Raw genomic sequence first — 19385 nt, forward strand, 5'->3', positions numbered from 1 at the left:
CATTTGAAAAAAACAGGTAACTCCCAAGAAAGTCTTCAAATAATTCAATGTCCTTCCATTTTTAAAAAAAAAAGTGCTTGGGGAAATGCGGCAGGATTTTCCCTTCGTCGGGTGGGATAGGTTGGTGGGTCCGGGAGCGGCCATGAAACGGACCGCTGCAGCCTGCGATCAGGCCCGACCACAATTTCACGCTGGTGGGCCAATTAAGGCCTGCCCAGTGTGAAACGCGGCTCCGCACTGACCAGGAAGGACCGAGAGGGGACCTATTGGCTACCGGGTCCAATGGCCACCTGGCAGCTGGTTTAAAAGCAGCCCAGGCAGCCCCTGGAAGGCTGCCACGGAGGACTTCCCCTGAGCCTTTGCAATAGACCTGAATGCAGCTGGATACTGCATGCGGGAGGTCAGGTCGGGAGGGCACTCAGCCCCCTGCTTCTCTGATGAGTGCCTCGTCTTCCTCCTGGAGGTGGTGGCTGCCAGGAGGGACACCTTTGTTCCCAGGGATGGGAGGAGGCCACCGCACCTCACCAAGAGGGCATGGGAGGAGGTGGCAGCACTGGTCAGTAGCCGTGACGTGGTGTGGCGCTCCTGGGTGCAGTGCCGGAAGCGATTCAATGACCTGCTGCACTCAGGAAGGGTGAATACCATGTTGGCATGGGTCAGTGTACAGATGTGTTAAGGTTTGGCTGTCCCTCCGTGGACCTCTGGGGTGCCACAGTCTGAGTGTCAACTGTCAGTCACACCGGAGCTGGCCAAGGGGTTGAGCCCTGGATGCTTGGACTGGATGCCCAGCAGCTCAAGGGTCATGACTCAGATGTGCCCTCCAGGTGCTCCTCAGCTAGGGTTGGCCAAGCTGCAGGTACAGAGTGGACTAATCGATGCTCCCCTGTTGTTTCAAGTGAAGATGGCCCACAATATTATAGAAAAGTCACAGGCTGGCAGAGGCCCCACTGGCTTTCTAATCCTCTCAAGATACAAGCAAAATGGCCTGGAGCTTGAGAGCCAGCATACCCCACGTGCAACTGGGAGTAGGGAGGTGGGGGGGCCAGATGAAGGTAAGAGTGCAGTGCACAGAGATGAGACTTTTGCAACCATTCTAGTGTAGTCTCTTCATTGATGTAAGCCTCAGACCTGGAGTCCCCATTGATCATTGGAAGATGAGGGCACTGTGATGCAGATCTCTGTTGTCTCAACAGGGTGCCTGTCTTGCACAGTGACAGCGTGATGACTTTAACTAATGACATGTCCTTCTCCTCCCTTTTAGGTTCGCCAGCAGGTGTTCAACCTCCTGACCTCGAAGGGCCACCCCTGACACTGGAGAGCCACTGGGCCTCATTTGCACCTATGTCACACCCGCTCTCTGAAGCAGGCACCAGCACCTCAGTGGGCATTAGATCGGAGGCTAGTATCTCGGTGCACATTGGTGAGGGCACTTCACACTCACTTGAGGTATAGGCGGAGGCTGAGAGTGCCCAGGGAGCCGGCAGTCGGAGGGCTGCTGGGGCCCAGGACAATGCTCAGTCAAAGGCAGATGATGAGCCTCTGAATTGTCCATTAGGTGGCAGATGCTGGATGTCCAGCGGGATGTGCGGGAGGATCTGACGGAGATCCATGAGGGTCTACGTGCCATGGTCTCCATGATGGAGGAGTCCATGGGGAGCATAAGCACTGCGTTGACCGTCATGGCCGAGCACATTGCCTCCTCCATTGAGAGAGTGGCGACTCTCATGAGGAGGCAGCCCCAGGGACAGAATGTGGGGTTGCGATCGGATCTGCAAGCCCTCACACAGGCACTGACCTCAGGTGGTCAGTGTCAATGTGGGAGATGGGTGAGGCACCCAGTATCCCAGCTAGGTGCCTGTCCATCAATGGTGTGCAGGGAGGTCCACAGTGACCTCACATTGGTGCACAAGCTGCCTGTCGCATCTGCGGGCTCCTCGCAGGTGCTCCTGATGACGGCAGCAGCATCTCCGCCCCTCCGCCAGTGACCGTGGCATCTGATGAGGCTGTGGCGCCTGGGGAAATGCCAGCCGTGGCACTGGCCGCTCCCTCCCAGGTGGGGCCAGCACGGGCTCCACTGGCCAGAGGACGACCGTCAAGGTTATCAAGGCCAACAAGGCAGCAGAGTCAGCAGGCTGTGTCCAATGCCGGTGCCAGCGAGGGAGAGCACCTAGACATAGCATCACAAACATAAGTTAAAGGCACCATGAGCACAAGAGGGACAGGTCATGGGTGATTTTATGTTCATTTTTGTTTACTTTATGTATACTGGTCTGATGTTGAATACCAGAAACGTTTCTGTTAAGATTACTGAACTGTCAGAATGACATAAATTGTGTTTTTGTCGTCATGGCCTGAGTATGCTTCACCTTTTTATTTCATTGGTGTGGGGAATGCCAGTATGTAATGCTGGACACAGGTGGCTCTGAACTTTATTGCACAGGCACCGAATGCTCTTTGGGTTCAAATGAAAGGGTCCTTTCAGACATCCGGGATGGAGGCGGCAGCCCTGGCATACGTTTGAAGCTGATCTTTGGTAGCCTAGCTGAAGGAGCGTTGGATCAAGGTGTCCCTGCCTCCCTGCAGCTTACCGAGGTCTGGCTCCATGCCCTCAACATTCTCCTCACTGTGCTCCTCTTCTGACTCACTGCTGGACTCATCATCTGTGGCCTGTGGAGCTGTGTCAAGATCCTCTTCCTCCAGTGTGCCCCCCCTTGCCAATGCCAGATCATGGAGAGCACAGCATCCAACCACCATCAGTGACACTCGCTCTAGGGGGGATTGTAGTGCTCTCCCTTAACGGTCCAGGCATCGAAAGCACACCTTGAGAAGACCAATGGTCCTCTCTACCACCTCAAGGGCAGCAATAGAGTATTGTAATGCTTCGCTGCCTCTGTTCTTGGGTGGCTGAGAGGCGTCATGAGCCACCTCTTCACTGGATAGCCCGGGTCACCCAGCAGCCATCCATCCAGTCGAGCCGGAGCACTGAAGAGCCTCGGCACCTGGGAGTGTCTCAGGTTGTAAGCGTCATGGGAGCTGCCAGGGTACCGTGCACAGACTTGCAGAATCTGCATCTTGTGGTCACACACTATCTGCACATTCATGGAGTGGAATCCCTTCCTGTTGACGAAGGCACCCGGCTGACCCGCAGGTGCCTTGATCGCCACATGTGTGCAGTCGATTGCACCCTGGATGCGGGGGAACCCAGCAATCACTGCAAAGCCTCTGGCTCGCTCAGCCTGGCTGGCCTTGTCTGTACAGTAAAGAATAAAGGTCAATACGCGCCTGAACAGAGCTTCTGTCACCAGCTTGACACAACAGTGGACAGCTGATTGGGAGACTCCACACAGATCCCCTACTGCACCCTGGAAAGAGCCTGAAGCATAGAAGTTGAGGGCCGCTGTGACCTTCAGAACCACTGTCATGTGTCCACCCACACAGTAGGAGCTGATCTCAGGCCCAATCATCTGGCAAATGGAGGTCATGCTCTCCCTTGAGAGGCGGAGCCTCCTTTGGCATTGCACCTCGGACACATTGAGGTAGCTGCATCGCCGCCTGTAAACCCTGGCAGCAGGATAGTGGCGTCTTCTGCGACCCCTTCTGCTTTGGACTTCCTGCTGACCCTTGTGCCTGTGCCTCTCCTCTCACAGGTCCCTCCCCTGGAAGCTGCATTGGGACACCTGGCCTCCTCTCCCTTCTGCCCCTCTCTGCCTCCAGTGGACACCACAATCCCCATTACCAGGGTAAGGGAAGGCTGTCTGATATCTGGAAGGGTTCACACTGTCTGAATCCTCTGGGGGCCTGGCAGACAGCAATGAATCCTGAAATGAGGCCTGGAAATGCTAAGAATGAAGCCCCGAACAGAGATGAAGCTGCCAAGTACCAATAAGAAACCAGCTGCAAACTATCTCCAAAACTGCTCACTGCCCACACTGGCAATGCTGCTGACCTTTTTTATCCTGCCCATGGATGAGGTTTGTGAAAATGTTGGCTGGCTGTTTGCCCGTTTGCCAGTGTGACAAGCAGAAAATCGCATGGGCAAGGAAAAATCAGTCAATTGAACTATTAAGGGCCTTAAGTTGCCGTTTAATTAATGGCGGGTGCCGCTCTGGCACTCCCGCACGCCCACCGAGCGAAAGATCGCGCAAGTGTGCAATGATGTCGGGACGCTCAGCCGACATCATCACACAATATTTTACTCCTGATTGAGTTGGGTGCGCACCTGCCCGCAGTACGAAAAGTTCTGCCCGTGTATTCATAACGGTACACGGTAAGATGGGAACAACCAGATGTACTGTTGCAACACAGAGACATAGGTGCAACCAGAGAAGCTGCTCCTTCACAGCAGACAACTGATGAGGAAGATTTGATTTCCCCCAACTGATCAAAGAATGGAACGACCATCAGTCCCAGAGGTCAACTGTTTGCCAACAAACGCAACAGATCAGCAGCAACAATTACCACAGCAGCAATACTCACCACGGCAATGACATTCCCCAGAGAGGCAATGTCAACCGAGGAAGCAGCAGACACCCAACAAAACAGCCACCTGTGTACCATTAGCAGACCTGAATGCTTTAAAGATTGCGTGTGCAATGCGTGTGAGAAGACAGATGAAAATGGGAGAGATTAGAATGGACAGCTTTTTGTTCAAGCATGATGACTTTCTTTATAAACCGTGTATGTGGGTAACTTACAACTACAAATAATAGTGCACGCAATTTTTTTTTAATGGAAAAGGGGATGTTTGGAGAAATGTTTATACACTGGCTTGCCATAGTCATGTGACCTCTGATATCATCTTTTGTAGATAAGCGTTTAAGGCAGTAGCCATTTTACCCATCACGTGGAACAAGACAACGACTGCAAATCAGCAAATCCTTGAAACTAAAGCTAAAGAGAAATAGATCAACAAATATATACTGTAGGGAGCAAAAGGCACACAAAAATAAGAAACATGCAACAGTACAAAGTACAAAAGACCTGCAGAGGAAAAAGAAAGTTTCCCCTTTGGTAGACTTTCAACTTACCAACCAGGTGTAAAACTGAATTAATAGAATTGGTTTCTATAGAGTGCATCCAATTAGTAACATCAGTTTTACTACCAGGCTGCAGTTGACAATCCAACTCCATCCTTGTAGAACCATACATGGCATGCATGAGTGGTGGGGCGGGGTGGTGGATGTGCATGTGCGTGGGAGTGAGACTGTTTCTGCTCGGCTGAAGGGAACACTTAAAAAAAAGAATGTGACCATTAAAAGTTAACTTTTTTTTAGGTAAAGCTAAACCAGAGTTTTATTGAAGCAAATGTTAAATTCCTTGCTTGATACAACAGAATGTAGAATGATCAGCATTTCATATATATATTTTTATATCATCAAAACAAATATAATTAGAAAGCTTTCAAAAGTGAGATAACAATGCGTACCTCCAGCTGAGCTCATTCTCACAAGAACTAGGTCTTCCGTTGATCCAAGCTTGTCTTTTACAGCACTGATGACCTCCTTTACTGAAGCTGCCACAAGGACTCGGATTGTGGTGTAAGTATGATCAATGCAGTAAACCTTAAAGAGAACTAGAAAGGAAATGTACAAAAGCTTTGTGTGATTGTGAAGAACATGTCAACCTAACAGCTCAAAACAGAATTTTCTTTTGTCTAGAAAGATCTGCGTTTTTGATGCAGATCATTCAAAGAATCAACACGGCAATCACTATAGTTCATTAAATTTGAAAAAAGTTTACTTCACCACTTTCTTTGTTCTTTGCTCCCTTCCGCTTTTGCAGCGGTGACTTATGCTGGGGTATGTTTTCTCTGATACTTTGCATATTTTCTGCGCAAGTCCCAACAAGAAGTACCACAGCAAAACAAAAACAGAATTACCTGGAAAAACTCAGCAGGTCTGGCAGCATCGGCGGAGAAGAAAAGAGTTGACGTTTCGAGTCCTCACGACCCTTCAACAGGTAATTCTGTTTTTGTTTTGTTTTGGATTTCCAGCATCCGCAGTAGTTTTTTGTTTTTATAAGAAGTACCACAGGCTATTTGACCATCCACAGAATCACCGCCAAACATGTTCACATTCTCTCTTGGGCACATTTCCAGCACAGGGCCCTGGATATCTGGATTGGGAAGTTTAGCAAAATTCTTCCCTCTCCAGGCAGGGGACATTGAAGTTATCATTCCAACATTGAGCTGGTTGAGAAACAATCCAAAACAATTCTGAGATCTTATTGGCATCTAAGGTTCATGGTATTTTGACCCATTGAGCCATTTGGGAGTGAGTATAACAAAAAAATTATGTAAAAGCCAAAAAATGCAAATAAAAACTTATCTCCAAGCATAAGGAAATTGGAAAAAGTACAGAGCTTTTGCTTTGATACTATTTTAATGTAGTGATTGAACTAAATGTTAAAGTGACCAATGAAGCATGAAAAGCAATCTAGATCACATCACAACAAACAACACATCTTTGTTTTCTCATTCACAATTTCTTTCAGTGAGATTGTGCTTTGTGATGACTGTTCAATGTGCAGTACCAAGAAACTGTTGGAATTAAAGTTCCCCACCAGTGAAGTCAGTGTCAATCATGGATTTTAAACTGATGTCAATTCCTCGAATTTTGACGTTAAATATTTAATGTACAATTAGCAGGTTCATCACAGATACAAAAAGAGAGCAGCCTTTTGTTATTTTTACTGGAATAGAAAAATAATTTATACTTTCTAAGAAAAACAGATTTACACCCAACTCAACAAGGAATGTTCAGTTAATTCCCTGAGGCTGATTTTACTTTGCCTGACATCCTATGGAGCTTAAGGCAAAGGAAATAGGACCAGAGTCTGTTGTTTGCTGTTGACTTTGCATCAAATATTTTCTTGAAAGACAATAAGGAGTTGTCTCTCACTGTGACCCCTGGAATTCTGTTCTACAGGCTACATTCTGTGAAAAAAATAAACCAACCTCACTTCCTGCTTTTTCAATTTAAAATGTTTTGTCTGGCCCCATGGATACCAACACCTGGTCCTTGGCACTCTCCCAGTTCTCACCTGTGGCGCCACATGATTGCATGTGCACAGCGGCAGGCACACCCCAGTAACTGCTCAGTTTGCAGGTCAAACCAGGTGAGGGTAGCATGTGGGCTGGTGTCGACATGTGAGGGAGGAAGCATATCTCCAACCAACCCTTTACAAGTGCACAAAATAAAAGCTGCCTTGTCAGATTTAGTAGAGGAAATGATATTCCCTCACTAGTACTGAAAGCATTGCAGCACAGTTGTGTGGACAGATGTAAAGGTCATTGTTAAGTGCGCACAAAGTGTTGCAGATCATCCACTACTGTCAATCACATCTCCAGCCATCTTGATTTGTCAAGCCACCAGGAACAGATGTGCAAGACCGAGAGAGTGGGCCTGGCCAAGTGCAATTGTTTCTCATGTTCACACCTTACCGACTTCTTCACACACACCCTGTTATGTCCCAAAATGCACTATTCAGCCACACACTACAGTATATTGCAGGTGAGACAGAAAGAAATGGGAACTCTACTTAGCTTCTTGGAATGCATGAGCTGTACTTGATAAAGGCAACAGCTCTCAACCCCAGCACAGAACTGCTCTAGTTGGCAGACAGCTTTAAGTGAAACCTGCCAAGCAGAGGAGGGCCAGCTAACAGAGCTATCAGCAGGCTAGGCTACACATTGTCCTGGATAAACAAACCAAAGAGTAAGAGGCAAGAGGCAGGTGTCAGCTTTGCTATCAAGTCTGATATCACAAAAAGTTTAGATATTTCTGCCGAAGAGGAAAACAATTGTCCCATGACTCTATGCCTACCTCTTGTGAACAAGTATGCGACAATAAACAGTACATAAGCTCCAACAATGACTAGTCCTGAGGATATCAAGGACAAAGTCATGAAGACTTGAACAGAGCTATTGCATTTACTCCCTGGAGGACAAGCTCTTTGTGATGGGGGACTTCAATAATAGGAGTTGACTATCAGGCTTGGGATGGTGTCCTGGGGAACCAAGGAGCAGAATCTAGTCAAGCTTCTGGCTGCAGGAAACAAGTTGGGCGGAGCACTTAATTGTAAAGGAGGGAGATGTCAGCTTCCTAACCGGATGGAAGTTGGAAAGTAAGTTGACAGTGGATTAGGGTGGATCATGATTCATAACGGCAAGCGGGGGGGCTTAAATCTATTTTTAATGCATTAACATATCATGCATATTCATTAGAATGCATTTGCTAGATTAAATTATATCTTTACAATTAAGTCAGCAGCAAATGAGAAACACATGCCTTCAGGTTCATGAATGGTTAAAGGTGGCGTGCAGCAAGTGAGATAGTCTTTCTGATGGATTTAGAGTGAGGAGTTGCTGCTTTTCTTGTATGGGGAACTTTGCTGGACAAAGTGAGAGGAGATGGAGTTATTACATTTACTTGTGTGGCGGCTCTCAAGGAAGGTCAGGACACAGCTGTCCGATGGAGGGAGGTTGGGTGGTGTTGGCCATAAGAAGGGTGGAGCATATCTCTCAGAGGGAGGGAGGTCGGGTCAAATCATGGCAGCCCTAAGAAGGGTCTTGGGGGACAAAGGGAGGAAGCTGGACAGCAGAGGGAAGGTCAAGCTCTGCTGAAGGCAGGACAAGCATGATGGAGAGGAGAACAAGAGTGATTGAGGGCAGGTCAATGGTGAGGCTGGGAGAGTCAAGTGTAACCGAAGGCAGGTCAAGGGTGAAGAGGAAGGGTCAAGGATGATTGTTGGCAGGTTCAGAATGCCAGGGGAGCTCTAGGTTGCCAGGCAGTTGATCATGGGTGATGGTGGGTAGCTTGAAGGTCATAGAAGTCAGTTAAGATGATGGAGGGAAGGTCAAGGGTGATGGAGGGAAGGTCAAAGGTCACGAAGGGTGCAGGGTGATGGCTTGCAGCTCCAGGATCCAAGTGTGACAGTTGGAGATGGGGTGGCAGGAGTTCCAAGTTCAAAACCACTCTCTCAGACAGGCAGAACGCTGCTGTTGGATGCCTGTCCAGGTGCCATTTAAATATGGCGCCCAGTCTTTCAACCACCTTGAGGTAAAGGTGGGATTGGTGACTTCTTGTCCTTCACAAATTGGCCGGTCCCCTCAGCTGTGCATAGCTAACTGGCTAGCTGCCACGTGACTGCTTGTGGCCAGCTGTCCTGCTCTCTGAGTGAAAGTCCCACTCACTCCCGGTTCCACCGTTGGGATGCTCATCGCTGCAACAAGATTCCGTCCAAGGTGTGGGGAAATGCAACACCAATAGCATGCTTCTCCCGAGTCTTTGACATATTCATCAGGTGCAATCACCAACACCATTTTTAGACAGAAGGCAAAGTACAAAAACACTTGGATGCACCCAAGATCTAAACACTGGTATCAGATTGACTTTATCATCCAGAAGAGCAACATAAAAAACTGTTGAAGGGTCATGAGGACTCAAAACGTCGACTCTTTTCTTCTCCACCGATGCTGCCAGACCTGCTGAGTTTTTCCAGGTAATTCTGTTTTTGTTGTGTAAAAAATGTTATGATCGCCAAGGTGTAAATAAAAGCTAATGGTGTAGGGAGTAACATATTGGTATGGATTAGAGATTGGCTAGCTAACAGGAAGCAGGGAGTTGGCATAAATGGGTCTTTTTCTGGTTGGCAGGATGTAACGATCGATGTGCCACAGGGATCAGTGCTGGGGCCTCAACTTTTTACAATTTATATAAATGACTTGGATGAAGGGACTGAAGGAATGATTACTAAATTTGCTGATGACACAAAGATAAGTAGGAAAGTGAATTGTGAAGAGGACGTAAGGAGGCTACAAAGGGACATAGATAGGTTAAATAAGTGGCAAAAATCTGGCAAATGAGGTATAATGTGGGCAAATGTCAAATTGTTCATTTTGGCAGGAAGAATAAAAAAGAAGCTCATTATCTAAATGGTGAGAGATTTCAGAGCTCTGAGATTCAAAGGGATCTAGGTTCCTAGTGCATGAATCACAAAGGGTTAGTATGCAGGTACAGCTGGTAATTAGAAAAGCTAATAGAATGTTATAATTTATCGTGAGGGGTATTGAATACAAAAGGAGGGAGGTTATGCTTCGGTTGTACAGGACACTGGTGAGACCACATCTGTAGCATTGTGTACAGTGCTGGTCTCCTTATTTAAAGAAAGATGTAAATGCATTGAAAGCAGTTCAGAGAAGGTTTACTAGACTAATTCCAGGAATGGCTGGGTTGTCTTATGATGAAAGATCGGACAGGTTAGACTTGTATCCACTGGAATTTAGAAGAGTAAGGGGCAACTTGATTGAAACCTTTCAGTACCTGAGGGGTCTTGACAGGGTGGATGTGGAGAGGATGTTTCCTATTGTGGAAGAATCTAGAACTAGGGGTCACTTGTTTAAAAATAAGGGGTCGCGCATTTAAAACAAAGATGAGGAGAAATGTTTTCTCTCAGAGGGTTGAGTGTCTTTGGAACTCTCTTCCTCAAAAGGCAGTGGAAGCAGAGTCTTTGAATATTTTTAAGGCAGAGCTAGATTCTTTATTGACAAAGGGGTGAAAGGTTATCAGGGGTAGGCAGGAATGTGAGATTGAGGTTACATTCAGATCAGCCATGATCTTATTGAACGGCAGGGCAGGTTTGAGGGGCCGAGCAGCCTACCCCTGCTCCTAATTCATATATTTGTATGCACAGCCCAAGGGTGTTAACCTCAGATTTTGGATTACTAGTCCAGTGACACTACCACTACGTCACCATCTCCCCTATTGGTTCGATGAAAATGATGATCAAATTAAGGAACTGCTACAGGAGAAGCAGTATGGCTGGGAAACAAAGATAAATCCGCTGCTAAGAAATCACACCAGGAGAGCAAAAGGAACCTGCACTTTATGAACATGCTTAGCCAGCCATCCACCCTAAATGGGGTAGCTATAGACAAGCTTCTAAACTGGCCCAAATGTGAAAACCTGGAGAGCAAACCCTCTGTTGTGGAGATTAACAAAGCCTTCAGATCCCTACCCTCAAGGAGAGCTCCCAAATCGGACAGGATTATCAATCTGGGGGACCCCAGCTACCCACAAAACTCACAATCAAATCACAGAATGTGGGATCAACAAACCATTGCTCAGGAGTTCAAGGATGCCATGATTGCTCACTTGTACAAAGGAAGAGGACAAAAATCTGTGTGACAACCACTGAGGGATCTCACTGCCTGTGACAGCTGGTAAGATTCTAGCAAAAGTTCTGCTCAACAGACTGGTAAACTACAGAGCAAAATGTGGACAGCCAGAAAGTCAGTGCGGATTCACGAAAGGTGGAGGCACTTGTGACATATTCGCAGCGTTTCTCTTGTATTTGCTGAAGGGTGAAGATCAACAGGTTGGACTCTACTGTGCCTTTGTTGACCTGACAAAGCCCTTTGACACAGTAAAGAGAGAGAGGCCTTGTGGAAAATCTTAGCTAAATTTGGATATCCTGATAGAGTTGTAATTCTGGGCAGAATTTTCCCATTGGCTTATGGGGGCAGGCCCTGCATGCTCACGTATAAAATGACGCCCGATGTCACCGCGCGCCATTGCAATATTTGGGAAGGCGGGTACTATAAGTTTGGATGCGCGCCCGCCATCAATTAATGGGCCAGTTAAGGCCCTTGAGGCACAACTGATCTCAATTTTTCGCAGCCTGTGTGATCTTCATGACGTTGCACGGGCGCAATGGGCAGGCGGGTAGGATACATTTGTATAAACCTCATTCACGGGCGGACTAAGAGGGGTGAGTGGGGTCACGAATGTGATGTTTGAGGTATTTAAGTATGAAAGTTACTTATACTTGCCTGTGTGAGCAGGAAGACTTCAAAACTCATACCAGCTGCTAGCACAGGAGTACTTCGTCAGGACTCTACAGTAAGATCATTTCTGGGGTCTGAACATTCAGGAAGCCTTCCCTTAGCCTGGGAATGGGAGTTGTGCTCTCCACTGGAAGCACCTCCTCTGGGGAGGAAGGGAGGGCCAGAAGTGGGTGTTCACATTCAGCCTCCAGGGATGCCACCTTTGGGAGGAGAGATGCAGGCACAAGGGGCACAGGGCTAAGAGGAAGTGCATAGCGGAAGCGGCCGCAGAAGACGCCACTATCCTGCTGCCAGGGTTTACAGGCGGCGAAGCAGCTACCTCAATATGTCTGAGGTGCAGTGCTGAAGGAGGCTCCGTCTCTCAAGGGAGACAGTCACCTCCATCTGTCAGATGATAGGCCCTGAGATCTGCGCCAACTGTGTGGGTGGGCATCCCATGCCAGTGGCTCTAAAGGTCACAGCCGCCCTCAACTTCTATGCCTCTGGCTCTTTCCAGGGCTTGGTGGGTGATCTCTGCGGAGTCTCCCAATCAGCTGTCCACACTTGTGTCAAGCAGGTTACAGACGCTCTGTTCAGACGGGCATTGACTTTCATCCACTACCGCTGGGACGAGGCCAGCCAGACAGAGCGAGCCAGAGGCTTCGCGGCCATTGCTGGCTTCCCCCGCGTCCAGGGTGCAATAGACTGTACACATGTAGCCATCAAGGCGCCAGCAGGTGAACCCGGTGCCTTTGTCAACAGGAAGGGCTTCCACTCCATGAACGTGCAGATAGTGTGTGACCACAGGATGCTGATTCTACAAGTCTGTGCAAGGTACCCAGGCAGCTCCCACGACACCTACATCCTCAGACACTCCCAGGTGCCGGGGCTCTTCAGTGCTCCAGCCCGGCTGGATGGATGGCTGCTGGATGACAAGGGCTATCCCCTCAGAAGGTGGCTCATGACGCCTCTCCGCCATCCAAGAACAGAAGCTGAGCAGCGGTACAATAGGAGCCAGAGCACCACAAGGGCTGTGGTGGAGAGAACCATCGGTCTTCTCAAGATGCGCTTCCGATGCCTGGACCGCTCAGGGGGCGCACTCCAGTACCCCCCAGATTGTGTGTCGCTGATAGTGGGTGCATGCTGCACTCTCCACAATCTTGCGCTGGAAACGGGCGACGCAGTGGACGAGGAAGACGTGGACACAGTTGCTCCGGCTGCACACGATGTGTCCAGCAGTGAGTCCGAGGATGAGCATGTGCAGGGAAATGCTGAGGGGGTAGAGACTGACCTGGGCATACTCCAGGGAGGCAGGGACACCTGGGAGGCTTTAATCCAAAGAACCTTCAGCTAGCACAGCACAGATGGACCTTCAAAACACGCCAGGGCTGCAGGCTCCATACTCGATACCTGAGTGCTAAATCAGCCCGGGGAGGAACATTAATTAAGGCCCTTGTCAATAAAGCTCAATGTCAAACAACTCACTCATAACATCATGGCTTCCTGTCCACTTGTAGAAGTAAGGAATCACCCTGAGGCTTGGCAACATGTCAAAATTTATTAAGTGAACAAATGTAACTTCACAAAGCGAAAAAAAAAGGTGTTGGACATCACACCAAGTCTTCCAGAAAGTACTATGGGCCAACATAAAAGCACCAGTGAGAAACCCATGGTGTGGCTAATGTGCCTTAAATTTATGCTTACGGGCGCTCCACCCTCGCTGGCACTGGCGTCTGAGACAGCCTGCTCACTGTGCTGTCCTGTTGGCCTTGATGACCTTGGCGGATGTCCTATGGCCCGCGGAGCATTTGATGGCCCCGCCTGGAAGGGAGCGGCCAGTTCCACAATAGCCGCGGCCTCATCGGATGCCACGGTCACTGGCACAGGGGGGCGGAGAAGCTGCTGCCCTCATCCGGAGCACCCTGAGAGGAGCCCGCAGAGATGACAGGCAGTTGCTGTGCTGACGTGAGCTTGCTTCAGACCTCCCTGCTCACTGTGGATGGATGGGCACCGAGCTGGAATACTTGGTGCCCAAACCATCTCCTACACTGACACTGACCAGCTGAGGTCAATGCCGCTGTGAGGGCTTGCAGGTCCGAGCGCAACCCCAGGAGGCCCTGATTGTTCCCCTGGAGGAGCCTCTCCACGAGAGTCGCCAGTCTCTCCATGGAGGAAGCATGGTGCTCGGCCATGAGGCTCATTGCATCAGTGATGCTCCGCGTGGACTTCTCCAGCACAGGCGCCATGCCACGCATAGCCTCATGTATCTCCACCAGATCGTCCTGCGTGCCCTGCTGCACTTCCAGCATTCGCTGCCTCACGGACGACTCCAGAGGCACATCATCAGCCACCGACTGAGCATGTACCTGGCCCCCAGCAGTCCTCTGACTGCTGGTGCCATGGGCACTCTCTGTCTCCACCCACATCTCAAGCGAGTGCGAAGTGCCCTCACCACCGGGCCCTGGGACACTAGCCGAAGATCTAATTCCCACCGAGGTGCTAGTATCTGCGCTGGTGCCTGCCTGGCTGAGATGATGTGACACTGGTGAGTGGATTGGCTCAGGGGCTTCAGGGGTGAGAGGTGGTCCCTCTGCCTCCTCATCCCGGCCCTGCTCCAGTGATGCTGAAAGGAAGAAAAAGGATATTTGATTAGTTACAGTGCAGAAAATGTCAACTTGCATGATGCTCCCCCGGATCATTATGTGCTGCTCCTTCCATAATCAATGGGAAACCCACGTTGCTAAGTTCAATCACTGAGCATTCAGCAGTGCCATGGCTTCTGGGACACACATGGTGACCTGAGTGCTCACCAAACATACCTCCCCGTGGCTCCCCAGCCTCATCGCCACCGGCGGACCTGGGGACGTGGTGCCTCTCCAGGTCCATGGCCTGCTGTTCAAAAGCCATTAGGATGGCCAACTGGGCCTGGCCTCCGCCAGTTCGCATTCGTTCAGCGGAATTGTACGCAGTCTTTTCCTGAAAAGGAGAGAGGAGCATTGATTAGTCCAGCCTGAACCTGGATTCCCATCGCATCCCTACCAACCCAGCCAGAGTGGGACATTACAGGGCTCCAGTGCTTCATCACCCCACAGCTGCCGCACACTCACCCAAACAAGCCAGGGCTGACACCACCCCCCCCACACCCCACCCCCAACCCCCCACCACCACCCCCGCATTGCCCAAATGCTGCCTCCTTCACATGTGGCACCACAAGGTGTCACTTTGCTGAGCAAGGAGGCACAAGCACATGGAGCACAAAGACCAGCAGATGGATTGATGTCCTGCCAACTGGAAGCTCCCCTCCCAGCATTGTAGCACCCTGACTTTGACATGCTTCGCAGTTCCAGCACTCTGCCTAGGTGCTGATCCTTGACTTTCAACCCCATTCTATACTCTGGGTGTCAGTGTCACACATGCTGCGGAAGCAGAACACATCCTAGCTCAACCCTCTCAGGGTGAACTAGGCATGGGCAATATCTGCTGCCACACCCATCGAGGGATAAATGCCGTGAAGGTTTCAATGCTGTTACTGTACTCAGAGTTGCCAGGGGGGTGGGGGTGGGGGCTGGGGGGAAAGCGTGACAGCTGCATTAAGTGACTTGAAGCAACATGGCACTCACCCTCCCCGAGTGCAGGAGATTGTTGAATCTTTTGCGGCACTGGACCCATGTGCGCCGCACCACATCATGGGAGCTGACACTCTCGGCCACCTCCTCCCACGCATGTTTGTTCAGGTGGGGCGGCCTCCACCTCCTGTCCCTCAGGGGAAGTACATCCCGCCGTGCTGCCACCTCCTTCAGGAGGGCAGCTAGGCACTCACCAGAAAAATGAGGGGCACACTACCCCGCTGGCCTACCCTCCAGCCTGGCCTGTCCCGCTGGCCTACCCTCCAGACTTGCGTCACGCACATTGCCTCTCTGCTGAGCCCTTCTCCCAGCCATTGTGAGCAGCCTTTCCAAGGCTGCCAGGCCTTCATTTATACAGGCCGCTGGGTCGCCATTGAACCCAGCGGTCTGAGCATGCCCGCCGCCGCCCACCCACTCCCGCTATGCACGGGAGTCGTGAATTACGCTGGGCGGGCCTTAATTGGCCCACCTGCATAAAATGGCGGCACAGACCTGATCGTGGGTGCCGATCGGGTCCGTGCCCACCCACGCACGACCCACCCGACATGGGGAAAATTCTCCCCTCTGATTCAGCAACTTCATGACAGAATGATAGCCAGAGTCACTGACTGTGGTGAATGCACTGACCTCTTTGACGTAACAAATGGTGTGAAGCAGGGGGTGTGTCATGGAACGTGTGCTCTTCAGTTCCTTTGTTGCCATGCTTTCTGGGGCATTTGATGTAAATGTTGATGGAATATATATCCAATTCAGAACAGCTGGCAATCTCTTTAACCTGAAATCCACAACTAAAGTATCAGAGATATTATACAGGAATTGCCATTTGCTGATGACTGTTGCCTCGTGTCATATTGTGAGCATGGCCTTCAAAGGGTCATGAGATGTTTTTCAAAAGGAGCTGATGACTAAGGAAGACAGAGATAATCCAACCACTATCAAATTCCGACTATACCCCACCTACTATAACTGTCAATGACACAAACTTGAAGGTTGTAGACAACTTCACCTATCTCTGAAACGTCTGCATTGACAGCAAGGTGGAAAATAGAATTCGCGGAGTAAGCTCAGCATTTGCACATTTAAGTGAGAGACTGGAGGAAACGAGGTATCAAGCTTGCAACAAAACTTGCTGTGTACAAAGCAGTGGTAATACATACCCTCCTAGATGCCTGTGAGACATCAACTACCTACTCAAGACATATTAAGCAGTTGGATAGGTTCCACATAAGATGTGTTTGGAACATCATGGGCATCAAACTGGAGGACAAAGTGCCCAACATTGAAGCACTTCAAAGAGCAGAAATGTCTGGAATTGAAGTACTCATCAGAACCCAGCTCAGATGGAGTAGACGTTTAGTACTTATGACTGACAATAAAATCCCTAAGACTGCCATGTATTCATAACTTAAACTTGGACACAGCCTGTGAGGTAGGCTGAGATTAAGCTTCAAGGATTCCTTGAAGGTGAACTTCAAGAAAAGTGGCATGTGCAACACAGACTGGGAGAAAAATACACAGGAAAGAATGACCCGCAGAGCAATCTCAGGGAGTGTTGTCGTTTACTTCAAACAGCAAAGAATGCAGGTAGCTAAGGACAAAAGGCAAGTTAGGACGTCCAGGCAGTCCGAACAAGATTGGGCAACTCATTCTTGCTCACACTATGGAAAGCCATGTAGGGCTCAGCCACATTAGAATGCATGTCTCTACGTGCGCAAGAAGTGGCCATCTTCGATAACAAAGGGAAACCAATGACGTGAATGGCTTTAAGAGTAGAAGTATTCTTCTCCAATAAATTGAAAGACAAAGCACACAAGCCCCTATTTTAATCACATGCACCCCGTGTTTTGGTGAGGTCAGCTGTGTGGAGAGAAGGATCATTCAGCATTTTCATCAGTGCTATTGGAAACACTGATGCTTTAAACTTACTTTCATCCATACTTCTTATTGGTTGTCGCTTTTGGAGTCTATCCTCACCAACGCTAAACTGGCGCAAAATAACTTTGTGCTGTAGATTAAAAGAAAAAAATTGGCTTTATTTTTATTTGGTTTACATTTCAAATATCTACCAGTCTAACAATACACAATATTACTGACTGATATTCTGTTAATTTAGTCACAGCTACACATGTAAAGCACGTGCTAAGATACGTATACATTTAGTTAAGTTTTATAATTGTAGTTAAGCCTTCAGAATAGCTACCTTAATGTTAACAAATAAGCTGACATGGATCTTCAGTACATTGTAGAAACAATTTAATCAAATATTTTACACAGTAAAATAACTTCCAAATTTTGGACATTATATTATTGGTACCTTTTTTTGTGAAGTCTTGCCATTTCCTTCTTCTGAGCTACACAATAAAAACAATGTTAATTGGTTCAATACAAAGGCGACAAAGAGGGAGATGGTTATTAATATTTGGGAGAAAACATATATAAAATTTGATATTAATGTCACCATGTGTTTGTTACCAACACTTCATGCCTACTCCAGAAATACAGAGAGCAGGCCAAGTACTGCCCCCAAGAAGGGATGAGAAGTCAGTCACTCAAGCCAGCGCCAACACATCTCCCAGCAGCTAGTTACAAAGTAGCATCAGCCAACATTTGGAAACATGTCATCTAGCCACAGACGTTCAAAGAAGGGAGAAAATAGTAGAGGCACCAGTATCTAGATATAAAAATTCAACAGGGAGGGGCTGAACTTTCAAAGGGCTGAGGAAGCAATTTCATGCTTTGACCAATGAGCTTGTCTGCAGTCACATTCCTACCTCCAGTCTATTTTCAGCAAAGCTGCTTCTGGGGTGGGGTGGGGTGGGGTGGGGCGGGGTGGTGTTGATAGCTACCTGCCCACCAGTGCTCATTTGGTAGCATTCTAGCCTCTCAATCACAAGGTTTCAGGTTCAATTCCCACTCCAGGGCTTCAGCACAAAAAAAAAATCAAGGCTGACTCTCCAGTGCAGTATTGCAGGAGTGCTGCATTGTTGGAGATACTGTCTTTAGGATGATTTGTTAAATTGAAGACCCATCTGCCTGCTTAGGTGGATGCAAAAGATCCCATGGCACTATTTCGAAGAAGAGCAGGGGAGTTATCCCCAGTGCCTTGGCCAATATTTATCCCTCAATCAATCAATATCACAAAAACAGATATCTGGCCATTATCACATAGCTGTTTACAGGAGTTTGCTGTTTGCAAACTGGCTGCTGCATTTCCTATATTACAACAGTTCCTACACTTCAAAATGCTTCATTGACTGTAAGGCACTTTGAAAATGTCTGGTAGTCATGAAGAGCACTACACAAATGCAAGTCTTTTTTCCTTTTCTTTATATTGACAGCAATCATCAAGCACAGTCTAGAATTTTTCAGAGGGCATACGGGATCCCTGTTGAGGCTGAAGCCGAGTCAACGGATGGAGGTGGCCAGAGGGCTCATGATGCCTTATTTAATTCCCTCCTCCCCCCATCTCCTCCAGTAACAATTGCCAGAGGTGCCCTCTCATTCTCCCATCTAAATCGACAGTGGACAGGGCTCTCAGGGGCAGCCTCTTAATTGGCCACCTCCTCAAAAAAAGCTTCCTTGGTGTTCCACCAATGGCATTTCCAGGTTCCTGACCCACATTTTCATCCCAACAGCAGGACCTGGGAATGTAATTGCAGCCCCCAGAAACGGAGGATTATAATAAAAATCAATCAGCATGAATTTATAAAAGGTCAAGTTTAACCAGACGTATTGAATTCTTGAGCAGACGAGTGCAATGCAGGGGGTTGGCATGCATGGATGTTCAGAAAGTCCATGACAAGGTGCCACCTTACCGTAAGAGCATGTGGAATCAGAGGCCAGGTAAAAATGGATTAAAAGGGTAAGTACTGCACGATGTCCTCTTCAAACTTGGAGCTGGACTCCTTCATGCTGCTTGACAGTGACAGGTCAAC

At 48.6% G+C, this 19385-nt stretch overlaps 1 protein-coding gene across 6 annotated transcripts in view; it reads right to left on the reverse strand.

Moving 5' to 3' along the window:
• The window catches only part of rapgef4a (Rap guanine nucleotide exchange factor 4a), a 346899-nt gene that overhangs the window by 58929 nt on the left and 268585 nt on the right, over window positions 1–19385 (reverse strand). For all 6 annotated transcript variants that reach the window (XM_078552090.1, XM_078552089.1, XM_078552088.1 and 3 more), the window contains 3 exons: window positions 17765–17801; window positions 17377–17455; window positions 5426–5572 (listed from right to left, as the gene is read on the reverse strand). In XM_078552090.1, coding sequence (XP_078408216.1) covers window positions 5426–5572; window positions 17377–17455; window positions 17765–17801 — 263 coding nt within the window. The remainder of the gene's footprint in view (window positions 1–5425; window positions 5573–17376; window positions 17456–17764; window positions 17802–19385) is intronic.

Source organism: Cetorhinus maximus, chromosome 11, assembly GCF_964194155.1.
Source record: "Cetorhinus maximus chromosome 11, sCetMax3.hap1.1, whole genome shotgun sequence".
In the NCBI taxonomy this organism is placed as follows: domain Eukaryota; kingdom Metazoa; phylum Chordata; class Chondrichthyes; order Lamniformes; family Cetorhinidae; genus Cetorhinus; species Cetorhinus maximus.